This window comes from Camelina sativa, chromosome 11 (assembly GCF_030686135.1).
Source record: "Camelina sativa cultivar CO46 ecotype springtype chromosome 11, ASM3068613v1".
NCBI classification, from domain to species: domain Eukaryota; kingdom Viridiplantae; phylum Streptophyta; class Magnoliopsida; order Brassicales; family Brassicaceae; genus Camelina; species Camelina sativa.
The window spans coordinates 34,226,607-34,246,176 of record NC_141890.1 but is presented as its reverse complement, the minus strand read 5'-3'; the positions used below and the strand labels follow the sequence as shown (position 1 = coordinate 34,246,176).

Here is a 19,570-nt window from a genome sequence, read left to right as displayed (position 1 = left end):
GTATGTATATTTTGTATGAATAAACACAAGTAACTATCTATTAACAATAATGCAATTGATTATCCACTTATAATTGAACAAATGTTCAACGACTGATGGATACTGTATAATCTAAAAATTCATAAAAAATATAGCAATATGTATCTTAAAATGTAGAAAATATATAATCATAACATATTTTATATAAATAAATAGAAAATTTGTTTTATGATAACAAATAAATATATTTTACTTTGTTAAAGTGTTAACAACAAAAAAAAAGAGAAAAAGAGAGAAAAGAAGGAGAGAAAGAGAGGTAAGTTGTTAGTAAGGGCAAAAATGTAAAAGGAAAGTGGACACATAAGCAAAAAACTTGGGAAAGTATACCATGAGTGGAAAGTGGGTTTTTGTGACAGAACTCACACCCAAAGTGGGTTTTCATGACATTTTCCCTAAAGTGTAATATATGGCTAATTAAGTGATATGGTAGGTCTGAGAGATTATATGTCTTTAGGTTTTCGAGAAAGAGGGGTCGCCATTTTAGTCGGGAAAGTCATGTTTTTTTTGTAGTGGCCGAAAGAACAAAAAAACATAGAAAAAGCTAGTTGTACTCTCGTGGCAGCTGTAGGGCACAACGCATGGCGCTGTGCAGGAAAAATGCAAGAGCGCATTGCATAGACCATGCGCATAATGTCGTACATAGGGTTTGAAGCAGTGCACAAAACCATGATAAAGGAGCAGAAGCTTCTCTAGGGCATAAGGGCTGAGAACCGAACATGACCTAATCTAGGTTTAAGGTGTCATCATGGCACTTTAATGAGAGTTATACATGGAGGGGAGAGAAGAAAAGTATCTACTCTGTGTTTTCTTTTTCACGTATGTGTTTTCTTCTTCAAGTTCCTTTGTAGTTACTGATGTGTCTGTATTTTATAGGATTTTAACCATAGTTTTTACATTTGTTTTGAGTCTTTTATTGAGTCAAAGTGTGCTTTTAGAGTTTTTATAGTTTTTTCTGAGTATGTACATGTGTTAGGTTACTTTGGAAGGAAACTGAGTGTTTTGGGATAAAACACTACAAGAAATGTGAGTATTAATAACACTACAAGATATCGTTTTTTTGTTTTCCGCAATAAAAGAGATAGACGCTACTTTTTAATAGCGGTTGTATATTAGTTATGCTATTAAAAGTGTGTGGGGTTAGAAAGTGTGATTTTTTTATTTTTTTTTAACTATGTACTTATTTTTAATTGCACCTGAGTTTCTTTTGTCTTATCTTATGTTTAAACGGGATTTCATTTTTTTGTTCCCCGCGTGTTAAAAATTTTGGCCTCACACTAAAAACTAAAACACTTAGGCAAAATTAAAAAAAAAACCTTTCAGTCTCTCTCTCTCTCTCTCTCTCTCTCTCTCTCTCTCTCTCTCTCTCTCTCTCTCTCACTCACTGCATATCGTGGTCGTCGCCGTGTGGATTTCTCAGCTGTTGTCGATCTCGTCGTTGTCTTCTCTTCGTCGGTTCTTGAGGTACCCCGTGATTTCTCAGCTGTTTACGATCCCTTTGTTTCTTGTATCGATTTAGGGTTCCTTCTAATAACCTATTTCCGAATAATTTTTTCTGGGTTTAGGTTTTTGTATCAATTTAGGGTTCTTGTAATGACCCATATTCGATTAAATTTTTTGGGTTTTGTATCGATTTTAGGTTTTGCAACTGGAGATATGATTTTCACAGGTAGCTCTTTGTGTCAGAATTCAAGGAGTTGAAGGTATTAATCATTGTTTGTCTGAATTTTCTTCTTATTTACAAAATATTCTTTGTCTGAATGTTCTTTGTAAATTTTGTTTACAGATTCTACCAATCTTTTGTCAAAGAAGACTTTTTCTGAATCGTAAGATTGTGAATCCTTTCTCCCAGTGTTCATATACTGTTGTTCTTTAATGTTAGCTAGTTATTTGAGTGTCTGATCAATTGGCTTTATATATTTGGTGGAGGAGCTGAGTTGTGTTTACTATGGAGAATTCATGGGTTTGGTTACCTAGGTATGAAACTCTCGGTCATATTATTATAATTTTAAATTAATAGTGTGTATGTGAGTTATATTGATAGTTGGACTTCATTGTTTTACTTACAGGAATAGCAGTGAGTATGTTGAAGGGGCAAATAAGTTTGTGAATGCTTCATCAATGGGTTATCCTACTGAGATTTTATGTCCGTGTATCGATTGTCGTAATGTTAGTCATCAACCGGTAGATGCAGTAGTAGATTATTTAGTGATTAGGGGGATGGATCATAAATACAAGAGGAAAGTAGTGTGGAGTATACATGGAGACACAAGTGAAGATAAGAATGAGAATGGTCAGAGTTCTGGATTGGATGCTTATGCGTTGTTTAGGTCAGCTTTCAGTGATGATGGGGATAGTCCACAGTCAGAGAAGCCTAATGGATCTCAGTTTGATAATGGTGAAACTGCAGAAGATTCTGAGTTTTGTAAGAAGTTGAATGAAGCTAAAACACCACTGTATTCGAGATGTCACAATTACACCAAAGTCTCTGCAATTATGGGCCTCTACTGCATCAAGGTGAAGAGTGGGATGTTAGAAAACTTCTTTGACCAGCTTCTGACGATGGTCCACGACATGCTGCCTGATGACAACGTACTTCCAAAGTCAACAAATGAGTTGAAAAGGTTCTTGAAGGTATTTGGATTTGGCTATGATGTCATACACGCATGCAAAACGATTTCATTCTTTATAGGAAGCAATAAGAAAAGATGGAAACCTGTCCAAGATGTAGTTTTTCAAGATGGGAAATCGATAAACAGACTGATACTGTGAAGGATGGAATACCTGCCAAGGTCCTTCGATATTTTCCAATCAAGGAAATATTTCAAAGGATGTTTAGATCAAGAAGGATCGCTGAGGAGTTGCGTTGGCATTTCAACAATGCATCAGAGGATGGTACAATGGGACACCCGGTGGACTCGATAATTTGGGCTCAGGTCAATGGCAACTGGCCATAGTTTGCTGCGGAACCTAGGAACCTTCGACTTGGTATTTCTACAGATGGTATGAACCCTTTAGCTATTCAGAATACCAAATAGTATGTGGACAGTGTTTTTAGTGAATTATAATATCTCGCTAGTGATGTATATGAAGGCTGAAAATATTATGTGACGATGCTAATCCCTGGGCCAACTGCACCAAGCAATAATATTGATGTTTATCTACAACCATTAGTAGATGACTTGAAGGACTTGTGGGAAGAAGGTATTGAAGTGTACGATGCATATTTGAAAGAGAAGTTCACACTTAAAGCTATCTTGTTGTGGAGTATCAGTGATTATCCAGCTTTAAGGACTTTTTCTGGATGTAAAGCGAAGGGGAAACAAGCTTGTAATGTTTGTGGGAAGGATACACCACATAGATGGCTGAAGTTTAAGAGGAAGTATGTGTATTTGGGAAATAGGAAACGGCTTACTCCTGGACATCCTTATAGACGTAGGAAAGGATGGTTTGGTAACACAGTTGAGAAGGAGACTTCAAGAAGAATTCAAACCGGATCAGAAATATTTGAGGCGATTAAGAATTTCAAGAATGACTTCGGGAAACCATTAAGTAGGGATAATAAAAGAAAACGAGCTGAGTTATGTGAAGATGATGTAGGCTCAGAGGAAGAATATGAGGAGGACTCTGATCAATGGCGGTGGAAGAAACGATCAATATTTTTTGAGTTAGCATATTGGAAGGTTAGTAGTTAGTACTTACTTAATTATTTAATATATTACTCTATGTTAGTCTTTGTTAAGTAACTAACCCTATTGATTTATTGTCTCAGGATTTGTCGGTTCGTCATAACATCGATGTTATGCATGTTGAAAAGAAATTGTCAGACGCTATACTGTCTATTATGATGAATAATGCTAAATCAAAAGATGGAGTCAAGGCAAAGAAAGACTTGGAAGAGATGGGGATTAGAAGAAAGTTGCACACACAAACTAGGGGAAAGAAAATTTACCTGCCGCCAGCAGCTTATCTGATTTTGCAAGAGGTTACCAAGTTTAGAGACCCTGATGGGTACTGTGCAAATATTGCAAATTGTGTTTCTCTGGATCCTTTGGTTATTAGTGGTTTGAAGTCGCATGATCATCATGTCCTTATGCAAAACTTATTGCCTGTTGCATTGAGAGAATTGCTGCCCAAAGGACCCAGAGTTGCTATTACTCGTTTATGCAACTATTTCAACGGTTATGCCAGCGTGTGATTGATCCAGAAAAGCTCATTACTCTTGAGTCTGAGTTTGTAGAAACAATGTGTCAAATGGAGCAGTTTTTCCCTCCTTCACTATTCGATATCATGTTCCACCTTCCTCTACACCTAGGAAGGGAAGCACAGTTGGGTGGACCTGTACACTTTCAGTGGATGCATCCGTTTGAGAGGTACTTTTTCTTATTTTTTAAATAATATTGTAGTTTTTTTTTAACTGTAAACGTAATTGACAAATATGTTTTGGGATTGACCTGTAGGTACATGAAAACACTGAAGACATATGTAAAAAATTTTGCTAGGCCAAAAGTGTGTATGGCGGAGGCGTATTTGGCTGAAGAATGTCTTGCTTTTTGTTTAGAGTTTCTTAAGAGCACTCTACCAATACAAGAAGCCATCAACCGTAATGAAGATGTTGAATGTGATGAACATATCCTCGAAGGTCGTCCACTACAGAAACCCATGGAAGTAACACTTTCATCTAAAGAGCTAGACATAGCTCATCGGTATGTTTTAATGAATACAACCATTATGGATCCTTATATTGAGTAAGTTTACCTCTATTTGACATTGCTAATTTTCCATCGATCAGTTAAGAATCTATGAATAACATCTTGTTAATCTTTGTGACTCAGACTGCATTTGGAAGAATTGCAAGCTACTAATTTACGATGTGCAAGAGATGAGACTTATTGTTGGAAACCTCATACGGACCGGTTTGCAAGTGGATAAAAGCAAAGGTTTGTACAAATTATACTATCATATTATCAGTTTCAATTCTATCTCTTTATTTATCATTGACTGACGAATAATGTAACTTTATGTTTAGATACCTACAAACTCAGAGGTTCATTCAGCCAAGCTTAGATGGTTAGCATTTGGTCCACGACATACGACTCAAAGCTACAAGGGATATGTCATTAACGGCCATTGATTTCATAGAGACGACGTAAAGCGAATGACTCAGAACAGTGGAGTGACATTCGAAGCTTTCAGTATGTGTAGATCTAGTGCTCGAGATAGTAGAAAAATGGCTGACATGGTTGTGTACTACAGAGTGATAAAGGAGATCATTATGCTTGACTATCACATGTTCCAAGTTCCACTATTCAAATGCAGTTGGGCAAACAGAGGGTATGGTGTAAAGGTAGAAGACGGCTTCACTCTTGTGAACCTCCATATGAACCAGTCATCTTTTCTACAAGATCCATACATTATGCCATCACAAGCAAAACAAGTATGTTACTCTAGAGAAGATGATTCTTCATCTTGGTATGTTGTTATGCGGGCGCCACCTAGAGGTTATCATGAATTGGAGACATAAGAGGAATTTGTTAGTGGATCAGTATCATTCGTGCAGCAAGATGACCTGAATAATCAAGCGTCTAATGATGAAAGTTTTTGTGTTAGGGATGACTGTGAAGGGGTTTTAATATAATAATATATATCAACCAATGCTTCCGTGTTGTAGAGTTGTGAATAATTGTATAGGGTTTTTACTAATGATGATTGTTGTTCTTGAAGGGTGAAACATGAAAGCAACTGAGCATAGTGTCCGACGTAGCAAGCGGAAACAAGTTAAAACCAAGCAACATTCAGTCTCTATCATCTTGGACTTCTCCTGCTTTTAAGGTTATGTACTTATTACAATTTTCTCTTATAGTTCATTGTACTTGCTACAAGATTAATTAACTTTTAAATACTGCAGGTTAAAAGTGAGAAATACAGAAACCTAAGGAAGTCTCAAATTCCTCACACAACTAGCCGTAAGGGCATGTTTCGTCTATCTATGGAAATGGTATGTGTGACTTTCTCGTGTATATTGCACTTTTAAAGTGTTAAACGAAATGGTTACATACTTTCGTTAAAATTTTAATAGAAGAAAAAGAGTCTTGACCCAAGGAAGGTGACAAGAAGTAAGGTGTGGTTAGCTGGCCACACTCACTTTGATGGGAGACCTGTGAAGCCATAATTTTAAGATACAATTGTAAGAATAGTTCTTTGAGTGTTAGCCAACATTTTTTTATTTTAGAATCATGATAAACTGGTTAACTGATATTGTTCACTAATATCAGGAGAAGATACGATCAACTGATAGTCAAATGGACTCCACCACTACTGAAAATGTAAGAGAAGACGCTATCAGTCAAGTTTTAGGGAAAGATAGATATGGAAGAGTTAGAGGGATGGGCAGAGGGATTAGTCTAAACAAGCTGAAGTATCGTAACGCTAGAGACGCACATGTTCAGAAGCTTGAGGCTTCACAAACTGAAATGCTGGGCAAGATAGTAGAATTGCAGAATGAAGTTCGTTGTTTACTATCTGGAAGAAGGGTAAGTTTCATACTTGTTTTTTTGATAATGGCCAATAATGGGTAATGGTTAATTAACCAATTCTTTTTTTAGCCATCCGGTGCAGAGCTCGATGCTCAGTCTAATGTTTCAATCACAAACAAAGGAGGAATTAAGTGTAAGATATTGGCTTGGTGCGGGCCAGAAATTGTTGTGGGGGAAGGGGAATTCTGCTCGTCCGACCCAAACTATATGATTGGTCGTATTCCACTTGGTCCGGACGCGGCGGCTGTTATTGTTCACACTGCTACAAATCCATATGCATTTGTATGGAGGCCTACCAAAATGTTTTACACCATTGGTGAAGCTGTCGGACTTGAAATTCCTTGGCCACTGAAAGGGTAATTTTGCCTTCAGACAACATCTCCACAACTGGACATAAGCCTGAGGTAAATTCTCGAAGTATATAAGATTTTATATGTTCATATCTTATGGATAATAACTAATATATGAATGACTCTTTGGGCATCCGATGAAACAAATGATAAATGCAACATCTTTGCTTGGAATGGAACTGAAATTATTGGTGAGGGTGTAATTTGTTCAGTTAACCCAACTGACAAGGTTAACCATATCACTCTAGGTCCTAATGCTGCAAATGTTAAGTTTCTCAAGGTGATTCATCATGATGCTTTTTTTGTGGAGGCCAAGTATTGATGTGGCAGTACTTGGTGATGTTCTAAATGAGGCCATCGCATGGCCACTTGATAAGATTGGATTCAACGCCAACACATCAGTAGAAGATGTTTCAGCAAAATCATCACCTGAGGTTAATATCTTTTTACTCAGTTTTTCCTTCAATTTTAAGACGTTAATAGATATCTGATGGATGTATTTGACAATTTGTCTGCCAGGGTACAAGTAAAAGCGCTAGTAGCACCAAAAGTTCTCAAAAGAAATGTATCTTGTTTGATTGCAGCGGTTTAGGAGAAATTGTTGCAGAAGGTCGTGTTTGTTCATCTGACCCAGATGATCGAGTACACTTCATCCCATTAGGTCATAATGCTAGCAAGGTTTGGGTAGATGTGTCAAAGAATGGAGATGCTAAAGTGTGGTGACCAAATTCTGAAATCGAGTGTGTTGTTGATGCTATAGGTACAACGGTTGCTTGGCCTAATGACAAGATTGAATTAAAGTGATGCAAAAACTTGTTGCAATTGTGTTGTTTTGAACCTCAACCTTTTTGCTTTTCTGTTACTGTGTGAGTGGTCTATTGTAATACATTTTGATACTATTTAAAATTTGTGTTTTATCAGATTTTCACAATTTTAATTTTGAATAAAAGACCACTAAATAATAGCATTATGACAATATACTTTAATAATTTTAATAACAAAATAAAAATGCTATTCTATATTTTTAAAATTGCACATGTAAAACATTATTAAATAATTTTATATTGCATAGGAAAAAATGCTATTATAAAATTTAATATTGCATAGAAAAAGTGTTATTATATAATTATATATTGCACTAGAAAACCGCCATGTTAAATAGACCTAAAATAGCGTTTCGGAAAAACGTTATTAAAACTCTCATACTTTTTATAACGGGCGTATAGACAACGTCCGTAAGAGCGCTATGGAATCCTACCATAGCAGATATGACGCGCTATTAATACTCACTTTTCTTGTAGTAAAACATGCATGTGGAGCACACTCAGTTTCCTTCCAAAGAAAAAGCACCCAGGATCGACCGGTCCTCACTTGAGGTTGACCGATCCTGTACCCGAAGCAACTTTTTTTTTTCGTTTTAAACCGACTTTTAAGGTTTTATTATAGTATTTAAGCTAGAAGCTCGGCCTCGAGAAACATAACTTTTATTCTACGCAACCTTTGAGCAATTGTAAGCTTTGGGAGAAGATCTCTAATCCTTTTTAACACTTTGGAGAAGAATTTTGAATCCTTCTAATCTTTTCTTTTGTAATTCATTTATGTCTTCTTCATCAATGATTTGTTGTTTCCGTTTCTCCATGTCTCAGTAGTTTCTAAATTGAATTTCAAGTTTCAAAAGGGATTTATGATTAACTAACATAGGTGTTTTAGATTTGGGATTGATCTATTTTGTTCCTCATCTATTGTTGTTCTTAATGCTTAAACAAGATTAGCTACCTAGTTGCTGATCTTAGATTTAATTCATCGGGACACCAAAAGTGTTGTTGAGTTGCTGGAAAAGAACATAGGTGAGCAAGGTGACCCTTAGCCACCCTTAGCCAACACGAGTTGAAGTTAAGGCACCTTGTGAACTAATTAAACCTGAACTTATAAATGCTTGCTTGATTTGCTAGATTCAAACGAGAGTTTAGGGTTTAGTAAATTCATTGCTTAGATAGTTAACGCTGCGAGAGTGGGTTAACTTTACAACAGTGATTTGAGTTCTAGAACGGTGTCTAATGCATCCCTATCTAATCACCTAAATTCATGGTTATATTCCCTAATGATTCCCTGCGCCAAATTTTTCTCTTCTGATTTAACACACTTGTTACTTTCCGTTTTTGATAGTTACTTTCATTCACAAACTTTTACGTTATCTTAGCTATATTTAGTCTTCACAATTTTATCGTGTAATTTCTTGGTCTCTGAGGATTTGATCCTAAAGTGTTACAATGATACCATTAGATCGTGGTTGAGTACACATTAGGTTGTTAATTGGCTTTTGATCAGTTACTCTCTAAGCTTTGTCTATGAAACACAATATAAACCTTGAATGATTGATAGTGGATGTTTGTGAGAGAAGGTTCCCACACAAGATGGACTCTCAAACATAGGGGAACTTGTTAAATTTCTGTGTTATGTTTGTGTTATGTTATTAATCTGTGAAGTAGATGAGGAGTAGAGCAGAGTCGCGGTATACGGTTCACTACAGAGGTGAATCGAGGTCTGCAATACGCAACAAGTTTAAACATTGGAACTTAAAACAAATAAATTTCTTTTATAACTCATTTTTTTTTTGCTTTCACTAACAAAATAAATTATTTTAGTTTTTAAAATTATTAAATTTTCTTCATGTTACTTAGTAGACATTATGTAGTTACATATATAAAAAAGAGAAATATTTTTAAAATTTTGATTAGGAGACTAAAACGGTTGGTCTGATGCTTTGTTATGCTGTCTTATAAATCATTAATTTGTCTGTTACGTTGTGTTAAATTTCAATATTGAAAGTTTATTCTAAAAAACTAATACGCAATTATTCATCACACGACAATTCTTGCTCTTTACATAATTTATATGAAAGTAACCAACAGAAGACATGAACACTTCACGCGACAGACAGAGATCAAACGACACTTTCTAAAACCGAACTAATTATAAGTTTGGTTAATTAACCAAACTATTTTAAAACATGAACACCAAAATTACTGATAAGTTTCTAAGCCCACTTGGCGAGGATTGACATGCCACCGCAGCCAAGTAGAGCGGCAAAGAAACACTTGATTTGAAGCTTGATGCTGCCTTGTAGCTTTGGTCCCATGAACTCAGCTGCCAAAAGGTCGACGAGGGCCATGTAGATGAGCAGTCCTGGTGAGCACGCGTTAAGCAGTCCAACAGTGATCAATGCGGTCGGGCTATTATCCCTGTAAACGCTCGACAATGCAATCCCTAGAACGATTCCAAATGGTGTTGTAACCGCGAAAAAGAAGGCCATCACAAACTTTTTTACATTCGTATATTTCCGCCTACTCACAATTTACAAGATTTTGTTAGTAAACATTTATTAAATATCTCTATGGGATATAGTGTATTAAAATACCTATCATGTGTATTGGTATATAGTGTATTAAAAGACCTCAATAAAGATGTAGTTTGCGATTTACCTGGAGGATGCAGCCGCCGAGACCCATGCCTTCAAACATTTGATGGAAGCAAAGAGCTGCAATAAGACCCTTAATAGTGGATGTGTCATTTGTTGCACCTAGGGATAGTCCAATGACTACGGAGTGAACTATAATTCCAAGCTCCAACACCTATCATGTGTTTATACACTACAAGAAAGTAGTGCTATTGCAACAATATATTTGCTATGATTATATTCGTTACAACTTTGTAACAAATTCTGCTACATGTTTGCAATGATTGAATGCATGTCACAATTTTATCACAAAGTTGTTGTAAAGTAACGACAAATCTGTTCGTTGCATTTCTTCGTTACAAATTAGCAACATTATTGTGATATAAAAAAATATCTCGCAAAATTTGCAAGAAATATTTAACGATTATTAATTGTGGTTATTTTGCAAAAAAATTATAGTAAAATTATGTGACAGAATATGTGATAACTTTGTCACTATATTTACAACAATTTATAACTCTTTTGCAACATTTATTTCATAAAAATTAGTATATATATATATATATAGATACACATGAAGCAAACTTAATTACGATAAACGTTTAACTATAACTATATAATATGTATATATAATCATATATAACACTATTGTCTAATACTCTAATATAATCATATATACATATATGATTACATATAAGTATATAACACGAAAGCTATCAATATGTATAACAATATTATGTATACATAATCATATAAAATATGTCTCAAAATTCATATATATAACACGAAAGCTATATGCCTTTTCCTCGTTAACATTTGTCCTCGTTAGTCATTTAGATAATTATACAAATCCAACATTTACATTCAAATAAACTAATCTTATTGAGTATATTATTTAGCATATGTGGGAAAAGAAATCAAGATTCCCGCTACTTTCCGCTTGTTTTTCTTTTTTTCTGTTTTCTTTTTTTAATAATATTTTGTAGATTTGGCTTAATCTACTATTATTCAGTATCTTTGAAACGATTTTATTTTACTTTGCTTATATATAGGTAATAGGTTAAGAATGTGCTTCTATCAATACAACACGTTGATAAGCAATATTTCTTTTTCCAAACGTAAACAAAGTTCTCCATTACCCAGTTTTGTTATAGTTTTTTTGTCTTAAGTGTGGTATAAGTTCTGTTTTAGATGAACCCTATGGAAACTACTTGAGAAGGCATTCCGGCTGTTTTAGGTGTTTTTAATATTCCATCAACTGAAGATTCAAGATTGAATGAAACGTGCGGCCGGTAAGAAAAAAATAAAATTATTTAAAGACTCTTCCTTTTTTTTTTATTTAGAAACGATTATTTTGCATCATATGTGTAACTATTTTGATTCTTTTTGCAAGTTCAAACGCAATGAGAAAAGAATAATTATTTGGTCTAACTTTTCTGGTCACATCAAAATTATTCAACTATACCGATAAAGCCAAAAAGCTAAGTGGAGAAGCCAAACACCTTCCAAGAGCCGGATGTTTGATCGGAATGGTTTGGGATCTTATATTGAGCTGGTTCATGTTCATGTGCCAAAGTTGCTGATATTTTAATATTTGATTACTTAATAAAACTAAGTTGTTATTTTTTTTATCTTTAGAATATATTTTTATTTTCAGAAAAAAATAAAAAAATGTAAATTAATAGCTACTGTACCGAACAGTGATGTTGCAAAATTCAAAGATTAAAATTAATGTTGCAAAATAAATTGCAATCTTACAAATATTTAATAGAATTACGACTATATATTTATTGTAATAATGCGACAAAAAATTGCAGTTTTAATATTTGCAACCGTCATATATGAAAAAAATATTTTTATATATTTATGACGATTTATGGTTGCACTGAAATGTCATAATTATACCACTATTTTATTGCATAAATAGCGTTGCAAAAATACAACACATCTAACAATAAATTAATTTGTTATTAAATTGTAATGAGATTTGCTACATGTTTATGTGACAATAAGTTACGACAATTTAGAGTTGCAAATGTGCGTCACAATTATACAACAAATTTACTACGATAATAATGTTGCATTAATACGACATATATAGTAAGAAGTCAATTCATTGTAAATTTTGCAACATATGTGCAACAAAAGCAAATTTGCAATGCTCAAACATCAACAAACAAAATGTGTCTCAATTTTGTTACAAAAACATGATTTGCAACTATATATTAAATAATTGCAACAATTTTTAGTGTTGTAATATGACTATTTTCTTGTAGTGATATAACATGCTAAACTGTTGACTAATTTTGTAAAAACTTTATATCACTTTAAATGGTAAATTTATATATGTGGTGGATTACCATAGCAACAACACGATACCGCAATAACTGTGAAGAACCATCATCTTTATTAGTTAGTGTTACGCCATGACCATGGCTATGACCATGAGTTATCATCGGATTGGCTCTCTCCTGATCACCGTTACTAGCGGAAGGTACGATCTCACTAACGTTCTTGCTAGAGTAGAAGCTAGTCGCCAAGGAGTCAATGGCTAGAGTGATGAGGGCCGACAACATAGCGACAAATCCTGTGAATGGGAACTAGTGCCATGGATCATCCTCTAAGCATTCTGATGACAACATCTCAAAAGAATCTGGTAACACGTGCATGAAACTTGTTCCGAGGATGATTCCGGATGCAAAAGCCTTGACAATTGTGAAAATGTTTCCGTCCGGATGGAGGAAAGGAACGTATCGGCTGAAGAGAGGAGCCGAGACACCTATCATGCTGGTAACGAGGATAGCTACAATGGATATGATTTTTAGAGGTAAGGCTTTATCCTTGTTGACGCATGGATTAGTTGACTCCGCTTCACATTCTTCCGGCGCCGTTGACATCGCCGGAGATACGGCAAAGCTGATAAGAATTAGGGCGAAGAAGAAGAGCTTCATAAGTGTTGTTGCCGAAGCTGCCATTATAATTGTTTTAGAACTTCTTTTTGTTTTTGTTTTCTTCGAGTGATTTGTATTCTCGTGTGTTCTATTTGGGCGTGGTACGACTTAAGCTTATATAGAAGAAAAAGTGGGCTGGCTATTCCCATGCCAAAATTTAGCTGACGTTGAAGATATTTCTGCTTAATATGTACGGAAAGAATTTAGGAGTTGGCGAAATAATTTTATTTTTTAATGTTAGGATTTGGTGAAACTGCAATATTCTTGCTCACGTACGTAATAAGAAGTTGTACGGATCTTGCCTTTTCACAAGTCGTACAATGCGTACGGTTGGATATACATAGACTACAATTAATTATTGGGATTTGGAGAATAAAATAGTTACAAGAGGAGTAACCTTTTTTTTTATGGTTTATCTTCAACTTTACAATTTAACCAAAGAACATATTTATATCTATTATCTCTCTTATAATTCTTTACTTTTGATTCAAGATATGCATGTACGAAGCCATTATATCCCAATCCATAAAAATATGTATCACAGTTTGTTGTTTTATAGACTATTTATATGAATGGGTTAAGTTTCTTGTGGAACAAGAGAATTCTTTGGATCTAAGAAGAAAGAGAGAAGCACGTGGTGTGATAATATTTGTACACTGCTTATAGATGCATAGAGAGAGTGTTAATTAAGAGGCAAAGAGCTAGGGGTTAAGTGTTGTAAAGTAAAAGTATCTTTAAAACAATTTAAGGATATATGGTAAAATTAACCATATGTACCATATATCCTTAGTCTGGTAAAATTTATCAGGTAAAGCAATTGGTTATAAGATTTTTGTATCATCCTAAAGCTAAAGATTTGGAACGAAAGAAACGTTAGACAGTCCAAATCCAAATCCACAACCGCAAGCATAATCACTCAACAGATAATGAAAACTACATGAAGGGGACTTCTGACCATTCCTCATTCGGAATCAGACTCATTGATCAATACATCTCATAATTTGGTTCAGGCTTGTTCTAAATTCTCATGTTTATATACAGGATACCATTTGATCAGGCCTGCCCTAGGTCACTCATGAACAAGGACTTTAGGCATCGGATTTATTAACAATGGAGAATCATTTTCAGAAAAATTGTTGGTGGTGTAGTGGCCAACGCCTTTAATTTTCTTCTTTAATCTGGAGTGTTTGACTTTAATTCTTTCTAATATTTATATTCTTTCCAACAGTTTTTGTTAATGGATCAAAATTTTATTTTGCTACTTTCACGAGAATTAGTTGGTTATGTTCTTTTTAAGATACTTTTTTCAAAATAACATTTTTTTTTTTAAATATTTTCATTTTTTATTTTAAGAATTTTTTGAAGGTTTTGGTTATCTATTTTACATTTAACGTTTAGTTTTAAGGAGTAGGATTTAGTATTTGGAGTTTAAAATTTAGAATTTTATCATTTTATATAATAAAAAATGTATTTTTGAAAATGGATACCATCAAAGGGTATTTTTAAAAAGTAACAAAAAAAATCGTTTTTTTGAAAACCCCCATACGACAACTTCACTGAATTCCTTATTAAGTATTTTTTTTGTAATCTAAATAGAAAAAAAATTATTTTTCTTTTGCCAATAGAATTAACCATGTAAACAAACCAAAAAAAAATGATAGTAAGAGATAAAATTTCCTCAAGATAAAGCATAATTCAATTGTATAACCCACAATACAATATGACAATAAAAACGAAAGTATAATCGCTTGAAAATCACATTTTTTTCTTCTTATGATAGAAAAATATATTATTTACACTCACTGAAATATTATTACATTTCATAAAAATTGAAAGTTAAATGTTGAAGTATTTACGCCCACTTAGCTAGGACTGACATTCCACCACAACCGAGCAAAGCTGCCCCGAAGCAATTTAGCTGAAGCTTGACGCTTCCTTGGAGCATAGATCCCATAAACTCTGCAGCTAGAAGATCAACAAGTGCCATGTAAATTAGCAACCCTGCTGAACATGCATTGAGCAGTCCGACCGTGATTAAGGCTGTTGGACTGTTGTCTTTGTAAACGCTCGACAAGGCTATACCAAGAGCGATTCCAAACGGTGTTGTAACCGCAAAGAAGAAGGCCATCACAAATTTCTTCACATTTGTATACTCTGCCTGTTCAAAAAATAATAGTTTGTATTCCTCAGAATGTTTTATGTTTCTATTATCGTTAGATACTTTTTATTGAAAATATTATTAAACAAAGGTTACACAAATTCACATAAAATTTTAAATTACTATTATTTAATCTATATGTTTATGGTGTTAGTTGCTATTATTTTTTAAAATAATATATGTGCATATTAATTTTGATCCTCATTTAATTTTTACATTGGGGCTTAAGGCTTTTACGTTTTGTTTAGTATTGCTTCAGACCAGAGATCATAAAAGATTTTGTAATATAAAAAAAATTGTACCTGGAGGATGCAACCACCGAGACCCATGCCTTCGAACATCTGATGAAAGCAAAGAGCTGCAATAAGACCTTTAATGGTGCATGTGTCGTTGGTTGCACCTAGGGATAGTCCAATGACTACTGAGTGAACTATTATCCCAAGCTCCAACACCTAATTTTACACGTGATTTTTTAAGATGTAAATTAAATATTAAAAATTTATAGTACTTTCCATATGTTAAAGCAGTAATGAAAAACTAACCATGGCGATAACTCGGTACCGCAATAGTTGTTTTGAGCATGTAGAGCTAGTTTCTTTAGTTGCTAGAGGCAAATGATCGATTTGAATAATCATCGGAGTAGTCCTTTCTTCACTGTCGTCAGCGACAGCTTTCTTGGTGTAGAGACTTGTAGCAATAGAGTCAATAGCGAGAGTTACAAGACCGGACAACATAGCGACAAAGCCCGTGAAGGGAAACTTGTGCCATGGGTTGTCTTCAAGACATGGAGAGGACAACATCTCGAAAGAATCGGGCAAAACGTGCATGAAACCAGTTCCTAGGATGATTCCGGATGCAAAACACTTGATGATCATAAAGATTTTACCACCTGGATGCAGGAAAGTGACATATCGGCTAAAGAGAGGAGCTGTCACTCCGATCATACTTGTCACGAGGATGGCAACGATTGCTATGATTTTTAGGGGTAAGGCTCTGGTTTTATCGATGCAAGAGTCTGTTGGGTCGGTCTCGCATTCTTTTGGAACCGTTGAGATTGCCGGAGAGATTGCCAAGGAGATTAGGAGGAGTACGAGGAAGATTTGATTCATGTGTTGTGTTGTCGTCGTAGCCATTTTTAATTTTGGCTTTTTAGTATAGGAAACGGATATATGTTATATTGCTTCAAATCATGTGATATTTGACTCATATATATATAGAGACTATAGTGTGCTGGCTGCTGATATTGACACGGTATATTATTCTTTTTATATCTAGGAAGAATAAAAACGCATGACACACGAGTCAATATCAAAATAAGTATTAAATAGAAATATATAGTTTATGCGAATATGTAATCTTTTGGTTTAAATATAAATTATTAACTTCATATGCATGTATTTAAGGGATCAAATATTTTGGAGGCTTGTCAGATTAATGAGTCCTTTGAGGTTTTATTCGTAGAACTAATTAGAAAACCTAACTCTTTGCATTGCTTTATTTATATTCGTAGAACTAATTAGAAAACCTAACTTTCTCTAAAGTTTCCTACCAAACATTCATGGGCGACGATGTAATGAAATACGATAGGGTCTAATATGGTTGGAGATGGATAAGTCTATTTAATTTTAACGTATGGTTATAATTAACATATAATTATATTAAATATACCAAACATATAAATGATTATATTCTATAATATATAATATATTATAATTATTTTATATGGTATATATATTCTCTATCTGTACTTTCATTCTGGCCAGGGTCACGCCGATCGACGATTTAAGCTTCGTTCATGCTTTTGGATCGTTAACAAGTCAACGTTAATATACCACTAAATTATTTTTTTTCACTAATCTATAAGACTAGAAATATATTAGATTTTTAATTTTGAACATATATTTGAAATAACTATGGTAAAGTTTCACAGGTAAAAAATATTTCAAGTTCAAGGCCAGAAGAAAAGTTACTAGTTCCGAGCTAACGATTGATATCTATTTTTGTTGTCAATCACATGTATTACACATATTAGAATTTAAATGGCAACATCTCGATATTAACAAGAAATTAAACCGACACAAACATTAAACCAAAAAGTAGAAAGAATACAATTTTTTTTTTAACATGTTAATCGACTAAAAGAAGTCGATTTAATCAAACATATAAAATGATTTTAGGTGAAAGTGTAAAACTATAGCTATGAATATTAATATTATTATCTTAATTTTTCAAAAGAAAAGAAAAAAGGAATATTATCTTGGATTCACAGGAAATATAATGTTTTAAAAAGAATAAGTAATATTAATTAATATTGTAGTACCGAACTTTCATAAAGAAATAAAAAAGAAAACAGTCGAATGAAATGAAACGCTTAGACTTGGGCATTCAGATATTTAGGTCGGTTTTGAGTCGGGATCGATCAGGCTTGGATCTTTAAGATACAGGGGTTTATGACCCATCAAAGTAATACAATTTTTTTTTGTTCAATTTCGGTTTGGGTCATGTCGGATTGGGATCGGTTCGGATTTGAAATTTGTAAACCTATAAAAACTCAAAAAAATCGAGTATCATCAATTGGTTCGAGTATATTATGATATACCTGAAAATACTAAAAGAGTAAAAAATACATGAGACCTTGCCTTTCTTTTCCTACACTACTACCTTTTTCAGTGTCTTTCTCTTTCCTCTTGCATGTCTTTTCAGAATTAGGTCTTTGAATCTCATCGTCTGTCATATCTAGTTCATCATCGTCAGTTTCAATAACCATTGGATCATTGTTGCCTGTTGGATTCCCACAAGACGCCATCTGCATCATAGATTAAAAAAAAAAAGGCTTAAAGAGAAAACAAAATCATGACATATATAGTAGTGATTATCTTTAACATTTTACAACACATTTGACAACAATACAAATAACACAACACAATAAAAAATCCCCCTTAGTCAAAATGTAATATAAAAGCCAAATACAATCAACAATAATCCCATATTCTAAAAATCGAGCTTTAGGTTCTGGGTTTTGGGGCATGTTCTCCAATCTATATCTCTCGTCTTTTCCTATTCTCTCAAACTAATTTTTTCCTTGGTTGACAGAAAGATTTCTCTGTAATAAACCATGTGCTGTCTTCTTCGACATCATGTGTGTTGCACAAAACGCTATGTGGAATAGGCTTAATGAATTGTGATTTGTGAGAGTCTATTCTCATCATTAGCCCACTTAGTTTTTGGTTCTCACAATAACTCTCCCACTTGCTCGGGATGAATGGCAAAGTCTAAGATTCCAAGACTTTGACAAGGTGATGAATTACAATTCTGCCATGTTGGGGATTGTCGCCAAGCTAAGATATTGTGGTGAAACCATCACCGAGTCTCAGATGCTTGAGAAAACATACACCAAGTTTCACAAGAATCATATTACTCTACAGAAGCAATTTAGGATGCGTGGTAATTGTGGCGCTCTTAATAGCTGAAAAGAATAATCAGCTCCTCATCAAGAATTACATGTCTCGACCCACCAGTTCCAAAAGGAAATGGATCACAATACAAGTGGAACAATATCCAAGACAAACTTGGAGACATTTGCATACTAGATAGTGGAACAACGCACACCATCTTGAGACATAAAAAATCAAAAGGTATTGTTAATACAATGTCAGGTCCCATAAACTTAATGAAAAGACTAGTAAAGAAAATTTTGCATTACCTAACAGAACAAAGTTTTCAATTAATAATGCATTATTTTCTCCAAATTTAAATTTTTTTTTGTTGAGTTTTAAAGACTGTACCTTCATGGGTATGACACTCAGTCTGCAACTGAGATGGAAAGAAGTACATGTACATTACTTCTGAAAAATAAGGAAAAAGAAATGTATTGGAAAAATTACCAAGACTCCCGTCAGGTTTTCACCATACATACATAAATTCAATAGAATCGCACCTTGTGACAAAAAAAAATCATGATGATTTCACATTGTGGCATGATCGCCTAGGTCACCTAGACACCACAATGATGCGAAAAAATATAGAGATCTCACATGGACATTCACTAAAACCAAAGATATTTATCAGAGGAATAAAATGAC

The 19,570-nt window shown here is 34.1% G+C and overlaps 2 protein-coding genes and 1 pseudogene across 3 annotated transcripts; 1 reads left to right on the top strand and 2 right to left on the bottom strand.

Annotated features, from left to right (window-relative positions):
- The first annotated feature begins 1,984 nt into the window (after nucleotides 1-1,984).
- On the top strand, nucleotides 1,985-2,993 carry LOC147934784 (uncharacterized). The gene is made up of 3 exons (XM_087472793.1): nucleotides 1,985-2,013; nucleotides 2,106-2,670; nucleotides 2,796-2,993. The coding sequence occupies exons 1-3, from the start codon at nucleotides 1,985-1,987 to the stop codon at nucleotides 2,991-2,993; spliced, it is 792 nt and encodes a 263-aa protein (XP_087328919.1).
- Nucleotides 2,994-9,959: 6,966 nt separating this feature from the next.
- On the bottom strand, nucleotides 9,960-13,354 carry LOC104724914 (fe(2+) transport protein 1-like; annotated as a pseudogene).
- A 1,723-nt stretch (nucleotides 13,355-15,077) lies between these two features.
- Nucleotides 15,078-16,669, bottom strand: LOC104724913 (putative zinc transporter 8). 2 transcript variants are annotated; one of them, XM_010443484.2, is made up of 3 exons: nucleotides 16,031-16,669; nucleotides 15,791-15,940; nucleotides 15,078-15,488 (listed from the first exon to the last, which is right to left on the bottom strand). In XM_010443484.2, the coding sequence occupies exons 1-3, from the start codon at nucleotides 16,619-16,621 to the stop codon at nucleotides 15,183-15,185; spliced, it is 1,047 nt and encodes a 348-aa protein (XP_010441786.2). In that variant the 5' UTR covers nucleotides 16,622-16,669; the 3' UTR covers nucleotides 15,078-15,182. The 2 variants fall into 2 exon arrangements, with proteins under 2 accessions (XP_010441786.2, XP_087331956.1); XM_087475830.1 differs by having other exon boundaries at nucleotides 15,078-15,504; nucleotides 15,747-15,940; nucleotides 16,031-16,628.
- Nucleotides 16,670-19,570: the final 2,901 nt, after the last annotated feature.

What these genes read in the sequence shown, in the direction of transcription:
- LOC147934784 (XM_087472793.1), top strand. Translation starts at nt 1,985, where the DNA reads ATGGAGAATTCATGGGTTTGGTTACCTAG. An exon ending in TCATGGGTTTGGTTACCTAG is followed by an intron (nt 2,014 to 2,105) that starts GTATGAAACTCT and finishes TTTTACTTACAG; the next exon opens with GAATAGCAGTGAGTATGTTG. An exon ending in AGTTGAAAAGGTTCTTGAAG is followed by an intron (nt 2,671 to 2,795) that starts GTATTTGGATTT and finishes ATCGATAAACAG; the next exon opens with ACTGATACTGTGAAGGATGG.
- LOC104724913 (XM_087475830.1), bottom strand. Translation starts at nt 16,621, where the DNA reads ATGGCTACGACGACAACACAACACATGAATCAAATCTTCCTCGTACTC. An exon ending in GGTACCGAGTTATCGCCATG is followed by an intron (nt 15,941 to 16,030) that starts GTTAGTTTTTCA and finishes GTGTAAAATTAG; the next exon opens with GTGTTGGAGCTTGGGATAAT. An exon ending in ATCTTTTATGATCTCTGGTC is followed by an intron (nt 15,505 to 15,746) that starts TGAAGCAATACT and finishes GGAATACAAACT; the next exon opens with ATTATTTTTTGAACAGGCAG.